This window comes from Cucurbita maxima, unplaced genomic scaffold, assembly GCF_002738345.1.
Source record: "Cucurbita maxima cultivar Rimu unplaced genomic scaffold, Cmax_1.0 Cma_Scf00345, whole genome shotgun sequence".
NCBI classification, from domain to species: domain Eukaryota; kingdom Viridiplantae; phylum Streptophyta; class Magnoliopsida; order Cucurbitales; family Cucurbitaceae; genus Cucurbita; species Cucurbita maxima.
In genome coordinates, this window is record NW_019272361.1 from 32,501 (window position 1) to 42,500 (window position 10,000).

At 36.8% G+C, this 10,000-nt stretch overlaps 2 protein-coding genes and 1 non-coding gene across 4 annotated transcripts in view; 1 reads left to right on the top strand and 2 right to left on the bottom strand.

The window, feature by feature from the left end:
- Positions 1 to 4,502, bottom strand: part of LOC111474393 (defensin-like protein 5) — a 34,642-nt gene extending 30,140 nt beyond the window's left edge. The window contains exons 1-3 of one of the 2 annotated variants that reach the window (XR_002715999.1): positions 4,136 to 4,502; positions 3,262 to 3,334; positions 2,971 to 3,056 (exon numbers count right to left, since the gene is read on the bottom strand). The gene's annotated coding sequence lies outside the window, so the exon portion shown is untranslated. Of the gene's footprint in view, positions 1 to 2,970; positions 3,057 to 3,261; positions 3,335 to 4,135 lie in introns of those variants that run through there. The other variant, XR_002716000.1, reaches the window with a different exon arrangement.
- On the bottom strand, positions 1,333 to 1,855 carry LOC111474394 (defensin-like protein 5). Its single transcript, XM_023119501.1, has 2 exons — positions 1,722 to 1,855; positions 1,333 to 1,621 (listed from the first exon to the last, which is right to left on the bottom strand). The coding sequence occupies exons 1-2, from the start codon at positions 1,783 to 1,785 to the stop codon at positions 1,443 to 1,445; spliced, it is 243 nt and encodes an 80-aa protein (XP_022975269.1). The 5' UTR covers positions 1,786 to 1,855; the 3' UTR covers positions 1,333 to 1,442.
- Positions 4,503 to 9,425: 4,923 nt separating the features above from the next.
- Positions 9,426 to 9,581, top strand: LOC111474400. Its single transcript, XR_002716005.1, has one exon. It is a non-coding gene; the product is annotated as a 5.8S ribosomal RNA (ribosomal RNA).
- The last annotated feature ends 419 nt before the right edge of the window (positions 9,582 to 10,000 follow it).

Consider the following 10,000-nt stretch of genomic DNA (forward strand, 5'->3'; position numbering starts at 1 on the left):
CAAGTGGGAGAAAAGGCATGAGTATGTGATGACCTAGTTTATTGTATTTATGTCTTTCTCTCTACTCAATGTTATAAAACCCCACTAGAGTTTTAGTCCAAGTGGGAGTTTGTTGGGTTTTATGTCCTAAAACTCATGGTTTGTAAACAAAAACATATGCTATTTTCAATAAAGTTATTATTGTTGTTTATTTAGTAAAGATTGTTATTGAATAAAGTGAACTTTATGATCATTAATCTAAATCCAATAAACTAAGAACACTCTGGCTATAGTATGATTACGTGAACTATATGTAGAGACATAAGAGTTGATCAAGTTCAAATATATAGTCAAAATGATCTATAGTATAAGGATAAGGCTGAGTACCTTATTCTGAGGACACTATGGATGCGGTTCACTTTTGTTTCTGATATAAACAATGTGATCACTTAAATTGTACATGTGGAGACATGTGAGTGGGGGCGTCATATGCAATGAGTATTGCATAAGATCGAACCATGAGAAAAATCACTCTCACTTTATCATGTTGTTTACTGTTGAGACTGATTTTCTTTTCATTCGATGACTTAGGTAACTCGATCTTAATCCTGAGCTAACCATGAACTTCTCTTTATTCGGAATTATCCTTAGATTTGCATGGGTGAGAGTGGCTCAAGTTCGCCAACTTAATAGGCCTCCCATTTCAGGGGTAACACTGGGTAAATGACTGGGGACGTGGGGTGCAAGATGGAATTCACTCCTACCACTCTTAGGGATAGAAGAGAGGTAGTTCCCTTAAGGATAATTCTGTGATGGGATAGGGGTATCCCCCAAATGCATGAACACAACCATCAAATTTTTAGGTTGGGTTAGATTCTCGTGTTTATTTGTTAAAATTTAATTCATAAAGAAAACTATTTATTTATTTTCAAATATTTAATTAAGTTTTACAACTTAGTTTCAATATATATTTCTTAAAATAACGGTTAAAAATAATTAGGAGGGTTAAAGAATAAACAATAAAAAAATAATTACAAATTAAATATATATATTGAATTAAATTTTAAAACGGTTGAGTTCCCAACTTGTAGAGAGATCCGGAGAAAGAAACAAATATGAGATGAGTGTAAACGGTTTTTTTTTTTTCTTTTCTAAAAATTATTAAATGATTTCTTTAAAAAAATAAAAAATTAAATGATTAAGAAATGCCTAATCAATATGACAATGCATAGTTGAATGGAAGAACCAAGAAGGAATAAGGAATCAGGAAGCTTTGAACCTGATTGCATCAATTTACGCAACTAACGAAGCTTGTGATTCTATCAATTTGAACTTGCGAGTTGAGATAAAAAGTATAAAATGGAAGAAGGAAGCTTTGATTAGTAAACATGTTGTGCAATTCAGTAGAATTGGAGTCGCTTATTACATTCAGATAGCAACAACTGTGGTGAATTACAAACCCATTAAAGCATGGACTCAGCACATTGCTTCGTACAAGTGCATTTATCACCCGAGCAAAATCCGTCATCCCACTTCTCAAAAGAAATGCAAAGTTCAGCACATGTTGCTGCAATGCACGGTCCTATAAATGCATCGCTGTGCTTATAGCATGTCCGCCCCTCTGTCTGCACCACCATCCATCCTGCAATAGTAACACAAACTTATTCATACAAACAAAAACCTTCTTTTTAATACTATCTGTCAATCTAAATCAACATGGAGAAGGAGGAAGGATCAAGTACCAGAAGTAAGGGCTAGGAAGATGAACACCACAATTTTGAGATTTCTCAAGCTTTGTCCCGCCATTCTTTTCTTCTCTTATTCCTTGCTACAATGGAATGTTTGTTTCTTCTCTTATTCCTTGCTACAATGGAATGTTTGGATATCAGTTCCCCATTTTATATCTGTGAAACGCCTCATCTTTGTAACGTCTTCTTGATTTCCTTGCGATTTCAAGGAAAGAATAATCACGTTTTGTAACGTCTATACTGGCCGTTCTTGATTTAAAAGGAAGTTGTTTTATTTTATTCTTGTCTAGTCATGCGGTTAACATTGGTCGATGGACGTAAATTATACTATTATTAAAAGTAACCTATTTCTTAAATACAAATTTAAAGCATGAGCATAACCTTCTTAGTATTAATTATCTTTCATAATCTGTATAAAAGGTAGGAATTTAGGTGTACTATTGTTATACCTCTTTTCATATGCGAGAAATTTAAGATGATAAACGCAACGATTAGCATGTAGTATAACCCGGTTTATAAAATCTTGAACTGGAAAGCTTAAGTTTTATACTGTTTGATTATGGTTTTTGTGATGGTTAAAGATTACCGTTTAATTGGTGGTGTGAAATTCAGTTGTTGATTAGCATAGTCTAAGTCATGAGAATGTTGAACCGTGGGAGGTCTTAAGAGGTTCTTGATTCTTGGCTAAGGTAACTTACTCGCTTCTTGTTCCTTCGTGGCCCTAGACTACTCTTCATGGTAGACCATAAAGGTCACTAGCTCGGTGCATACTTAAATATGTCATCCTGCAAATCTTTTTGGTACCCATAACTTCTCTTCTAGGTGAGGGAAACTTGAGGCCAAACATGACATCCTGCAAAGGAAACATGGTGCAGGTCATCCCACCTAGAAGAGGAATTCTTGGGCCTTAGAAAGCACCGCTTGATGCGAGGTCATAGGTCACTTTGGGAATGGTTAGAGTATTACCTAGCATTCTTGTGTTTTTTAGTTTGGGGACCTTGGTCCCTCGTCCTTGAGTGGTACCTAGCATTCTTCTTACTTGGGTAGTTGTAAAGCTTGTGTGGTGTTGTTCTTGGTCCTCAATCTTGTAAGTTTCTAAGGTTCATAATTTCTTGGGGCATAAGTTGTAACTTTCATTTGTAATCATATGAACCCATCTTAGCGTAAGTTGTTCTAGAAGGTCATAGATTCTTAGGGAGTTCTTTCTACCCATATCCTAACCATATTCTTTTATCAATCTCTCATATCCATAGCACTTCGAGGCATAACCTAACCTTAATGTTTCGTGAATACATCTTACTTCTATCGTTACATTACATTTAGTGCATCCTTCTCGTATCATATATCAAACATATCATTGAACACATCACACCATAAATATTATCATACAATTCACATATTATAGCATAACATAAACATAATATAAGCATATTGATTCACAGATAATTCACACATATTAGTATATATGACACGTGCAGAACCACAGGCACGTGTGAACATCAAATATAACCATGCCGATAGTAAGGCCGCTTACCTGGTTAACTTAAGTTGTTGTCACGAATATATCCTTAATGAAAGTTCGATTATGTTCTTTGAAATCCGTAAACCTATTTGAGCCCATGACATCAATTTCAAGTTTGAATTCTATAAAATTATTACTTGGGTCTACTCTTATATTTACTTTTTTCTGTATTTAGTTTATGCTTTTTTATTTAGTTTATGTTTTAATTACAGAATCTTCCTTTTTTTTTTATGGATATTTACTCTGTTGCCTTCTAATTTTGTTCTCATGTATTCCAAATTTATAGTGGATCCCTATTTCCAAATCTTTCCTTATCTTGGTGTTTCCTTTTGTTCACAAATTTTCTTGGTCATTTTATTTTTAATCTATTCATTTGCTACGGATATAAATTTAATCTAATATTACTAATATAACCTGATTTACTAGAATTCGTATAAATGACTGACATTTAGTTTCTAACTCAAAACTAAACAATGAAAATCTAACTATAATTGACTATGATTTCTTAAAAAAAACTAAAAAGAAAACGAAGATTTAATATATACCTTATTGTTCAATTCTATCTTCACTTAAATCTCCCATGAATCTCAACTCCATAAAGGCCATTTTCATTTTTTTTATAATTATTTTTATTTCTTTATTTCTTTATTTATTTCATTATTTATGATTTTTTTTTTTTTTTGGCTATTAGAGCAGAGTTCATCTAGTCAGTTATTTTAACGTTCCCTAATTCCCGAGTATTTTGATTGATTTAGAGCCTTAACTCATGGTTCTTTGAGCTTTTCTTTCATATATCCGAAATTCATACTTGTTTTAGGGTTCATATGGAAATCCAAGCGATTTCTACAAGTATTTCTTAACGAAAAAGTGCAAGGTGGCTATTTACCGCGTTGTCGACGTTCGGGACCTCTGTTCATGATCTTCCGATACCTGAATTACCTTCAATTTTCTTCCACAGACTTCTTATTGTGTCTAGTTTCTGGAACCATAAAGATTTTTTTGAGAACCATTCTAGAATAGGGTTAAATTTTAGAAAAATCGAGGGGTCAAGTTTTTGGTTGACATGGCCGGTTCAATTGAACCGGCCATGTCATCGTCTTCTTCCTCCCGATGGGAAGAAGACATGCGTGATCTTTCGCGCCGCCGTCTGAAACTCGCCCTCCCCAGCTCCGATCACGCCGTTTCTCCCCTCGAGTTCTTCATGACACCTCCGATTTTCAATCTCTTAGGTATCTTGTTCTTAGACGTTTCAGCTCTTGATTCCTTCATCAAAGTTACTATCTTTTTCCTCTTAAGCTAAAGGAATCCTTTATTTGAAGGAAAATAGGTCATAGATAGGAATACGACACTTACCCACAATTTGAACACGAAACGAATTTTCTTCAATTGGAATCGTTTCTGAGGTTATTTCTCTTCGTGGTCTTCAATGAAAACATTCCTTGAAGGTGCAGAAACTTATTGAGATTGTTCTTGCTCGACGAATTTTGTGTATCCTCTGATTTGAATTTTGAGTTTTCCTTGAAGCTCTTTAATGGCGGATTGGATTGGGGGAATGGTTTCTAGACACTTTCCGAACCCTATTCCTTCATAGCACTTGTGGGTAATATTGTTTAGAAACTAGAGGATCAAGTTTGAAAGGAAATGGTTGAGAATTGCTCTCAAATTTGGAAGAAACCCGAGAGTAGGAGACCCAAAATCTAAACGCTTATTGCCTACCATTGGGAGCTCTCCCTTGCTTGACTCTTATTCCAAACTATTGCCCCAACTTCAGAATTTATAGGGAAAGCATAAACCGGCATTGGGAGCTCTAGAATCATCGTGAATTATCGGTTGAATTTTCTAGAAAATTCGTCAGAAATATCTACTCCGATCACAGCCTCACCGACTCACCGACTTTGGTTTTGAATTCTAGCTGTTGGATGTGATGATCCATGAGTTTTCTGAATATATTCAAGTATGGGGGAGATTGAACGGCTGTGAGTCGAGATTTGAAGGATTTTGTGTAGAAGTCAAAGTGAAGGATCGGATTTTTAGCAGAATGACAAATCCGTAATTATCCTTAACTTTAGGGGTATTTTGGTAATTTTCCACTTTTCGAATATTTTATTATTATTTTTCCTCCAAAAATCCATAATTTCCATAAAAATTCTTCATTTCTTCTAGGTCATTTCTCACTAGCATTTTGAAATTCCCTCAAGATAAGGAATTAAAAATTAAAAATGTTACTTAGAAATTGGATAAACGACCTTTTTATCCTTTTCGCTTACCAAACTTCATTCTACGAAAATTTTTATAAAAGTCTTTTTCTTGATAGTATTTATTTATAAGAATCATAAGATGAAAAAACAAATGTCAGCCATTGATTCATAAGATGGTTGGTTCTTTCTCAACTTTATCTTATTCCATAGGGAACTTTATTATTATTAGTATTTTAAATATAAAAATTTAAGAATATTCTAATTTTAATTGATAAGAAATGACTTTGTGGTAATCGAGCATTCATATATAAATTCATAAATTTGTTTCTGGAAAATATTTTTGTTACACCCGAATAAAGAGGAGGTATATGAATGAAACGAGACACGATTTAAATGAGAGAAATTATAAAGATAAGATGACTAAAAAAAGAGTTACTATTTGTACCAATGAAGTGCTAAGTTGAGCTATTGTATATTGGGTAATGTAACCGTCCAAGTTTTCCACATTTTTATAAATAATGTTTTATTCCCATTTCTAACCATTCACATACCGTAACGTATGCATATCATATAATAGTCATATCGTTTCATAAACAATTCACATATATCAAATATATGGCACGTGCAAAACCACGGGGAACGTATTGACACAACATCAAATCTAACCATGTCGATAGTAAGGCGACTTACCTGATTTGCTCCTATGACATCTTTCTTCACATAAATCTGTTTCTACATGTAAATCTGAGTAATTGTGTATAGGCCACTTTCGTTCTTTAATCAATTCTTTGGCGGTATTTTATGGTAACAAACTGAAGACATCTCTCTTCACGTTAGTCTTCTTCTGCATGATGTAACTACGTGAAGTCATTTTTGTTCTCTCCATAATTCTGTACACATATATTCTTGGCCAATTTTTAATCGATTCTTTTCTACAAGTAAATCTGCGTAACTGCGTACAGGCCATTTTCTTTCTTTAATCGATTATTTGGCGATCTAATATAAACCTTACTTAAAAAACTGACGACATCTCTCTTCATGTAAATCGGCTTCTATAGACGACATCTCATCACGTAAATCTGTTTCCATAGGTAAATCTGCATAACTGCATAAACGTCTTTTTCGTTCTTTAATCGATTATTTAGCGATCTAATATATCTTACTATAACAATATTTTCTTTCCGTTTTTTTTAATTTGATTTTTAGTTTATATTCCAACCTAACCATTTGAAAGGGTTGACTCTCTATCTCGAGTTTCTGGTTCCTCGTGATTATTTTTGTTTGGTTGTTTGAGATTTGGATTCTATTATTGTTGACATTAAAATTATGGTAAAGTGCGAAAGCGAATTATATTTATTTGAAAATTGAAATTTTTTATAGGGTCTCGTTGTTCTTTTTTTTTATCACTTTTTTCATGCTCGGGACAAAAGTAAGACCACCTAATTTCCACGTTCGTTATATGTGATGACATGATGTCTACTTACTAGTAAGACCACCTAATTGCCAGTGCTTGTGGCTGCTTCAGTTACTTGTTGTATAGTGAGTCCATTAAGCATAAGATATTTTAATTTCGCAGTGATTAAGTTATATTAAAAAAAACATTGTTGAGCAAAAAAAAAAAGAAAATTATTTTATATAGCAATGAACAACCCGTATAAAATGGAGTAAATTATATTTTGTATATCAAGTTGCTTAATTCCCAAGCGGCATGTCGAAACTCATATTGAAATCCTAACTTCTGAGGTTTTGGCTCGAGGTCCTACATGGCTCTCTTCAAGCTTGTCTTCGATAATTGTATCGCATCGTTCTCTCGAACTTTGTGTATGCCTCAACTTAGCTTCAATGCACACTCAGATTTCAAGAAGTTTGGATTGAGTTTAGAACCTACAGGTACAACGTAATGACTAAAGGCCTTGAATGGTTAATCTTATGATTTAAGTATTTAAATGAATCGAAAAGACAACCTTTAGATAAGTTGTAGAAGTTAAGTTGTTAGATTATATGGATTTCTATGTAACAGTCTAGATCTACTGCTAGCAGATTTTGTCCTCTTTGGGCTTTTTCTTTCGGGCTTCCCCTCAAGACTTTAAAACGCGTCTGCTAGGGAAAGGTTTCCACACCCTTATAAATGTTGTTTTTTTCTCCTCCCCAGCCAATGTGAGACATCAGATTCTATTTCTATTGTATTGGAATGAGATCCTCGTTTCATGTCCATCTTTTGCGAAGTTTTAAGTTTTAAGGTGTACAAAAGTTTAGCACAACCTTTTACTCATAGATGGATGACCAAACAAAATGTTTGAACAAGATCTTAGAAGATATGCAAAGCGTTTGTATGTTGGATTTTCTTGGTAGTTGGACCTCCAACTTGCCGTTCATGGAATGCTCATATAATAATAGCTATCAGGCAATCATCGACATGGCAAAAAAGGTGCAGAATCTTTGCTTACTAAGATGAGGTAGTAAAACGCAAATTATTAAGCATTCTGTTAGTACAAGTTACGAGTAACGCTATCCAAAAGATTAGGAGAATGATATAAACAACACAAAGTAGATAAAAGAAGAGGTATTTTGTGGTTTGGTAGAAAGAGTAGCTCATTTCATGTCAAACCATTTGAAATCTAAGAGCAAGTTGGGGTTAGTTACTTATTGCTCGGCGTTGCTCAGCCCTACCACCGTCCCTCTATCTCTCTCTCATACAGCTCTTGCACTGTAGTTCGTCAAGTTGTGCCTCAGCCTTCCACCTCATTAAATTCTCTAACTGCCTTCGATCAAGATACACCATTGTCACTAGACTCGATGAAAGTGTCGAACAGGTAGGAAATAGGTTTTACGAGCCAAATAATCTGCCGGAGTCGAGAAGCTATTGTCGGAGCTGAAGAGAATCTTGTGCCAGATGCTTACACGTGGTGCAACCAGGCGCAGCTGCGTGTGCTAGCCGAAGTCAAGCCGAGGCGCGGGTCGTCGATTCAAGGCACGGGTTTTTGGGTTGCAATCGCAAGTCTGGGTCGATTGTAGTTGGACCTTGGGTTGGGTCAATCGGTCCGCCTATGGTGAGCACCGATTGGCTCATCCCTTCTGTCGGCGATGCGCTCCTGGCCTTAACTGGTCGGGTCGTGCCTCCAGCGCTGTTACTTTGTAGAAATTAGAGTGCTCAAAGCAAGCCTACGCTTTGTATACATTAGCATGGGATAACATCATAGGATTTCGATCCTATTCTGTTGGACTTCGGGATCGGAGTAATGATTAACAGGGACAGTCAGGGGCATTCGTATTTCATAGTCAGAGGTGAAATTCTTGAATTTATGAAAGACGAACAACTGCGAAAGCATTTTCCAAGGATGTTTTCATTAATCAAGAACGAAAGTTAGGGGCTCGAAGACGATCAGATACCGTCCTAGTCTCAACCATAAACGATGTCGACCAGGGATTGGCAGATGTTGCTTTAAGGACTCCGCCAGCACCTTATGAGAAATCAAAGTCTTTGGGTTCCGGGGGGAGTATGGTCGCAAGGCTGAAACTTAAAGGATAGATCATTGCAATTGTTGGTCTTCAACGAGGAATTCCTAGTAAGCGCGAGTCATTAGCTCGAGTTCACTATGTCCCTGCCCTTTGTACACACCGCCCGTCGCTCCTACCGATTGAATGGTCCGATGAAGTGTTCAGATTGTGGCGACATGGGCGGTTCGCTACCTGCGATGTCGCGAGAAGTCCACTGAAGCTTATCATTTAGAGGAAGGAGAAGTCGTAACAAGGTTTCCGTAGGTAAACCTGCGGAAGGATCATTTTCGATGCCTAAACATCAAACGACCCATGAACGTGTTTACAAACTTTTTGTGTCGGGGGGAGCATTCATGCACCCTCTGATGCCCAAGCAAAAACTGGCGCAAGTCGCGCCAAGGATCTCAAACGTATAAGCTTTCCCCTTGCCCCGATCTCGGTGTGAGGGGGGCAAAGCATTATTGTCGTATTATTCACAACGACTCTCGACAATGGATATCTCGACTCTCGCATCGATGAAGAACGTAGTGAAATGCGATACTTTGTGTGAATTGCAGGATCTCGTGAACCACCGAGTCTTTGAACGCAAGTTGCGCCCGGAGCCTTCTGGCCGAGGGCCCGTCTGCCTGGGCGTCACTCATCGCGTCCCCCACATACAACAACCACTTAGGTTTGTTGCATTGGCGGGGGCACATGTTGGCCTCCCGTGTGCACCGTCGCACAAATGGCTTAAAATTGAGTCCTCGGCATCTGTTGTCATGACACTACGGTGGTTGATTCAACCTCGGTATCATGTCTAGATCACAGCTTGCGTTCCTCCTTTTTGTGAGTGAGGGAGGGAGGGAGGAATCTTATGTTGACCCTTTGAACATTGTCCCCAAAGACGATGCTCTCGACGAGACCCCAAGTCAGGCGGGACTACTCGCTGAGTTTAAACATATTAATAAGCAGAGGAAAAGAAACTTATAAGGATTCCCTTAGTAATGGCGAGCGAACTGGGAAGAGCCCAGCTTGAGAATCGGGCGCCCTCGACGTTCGAATTATAGTCTGAAGAA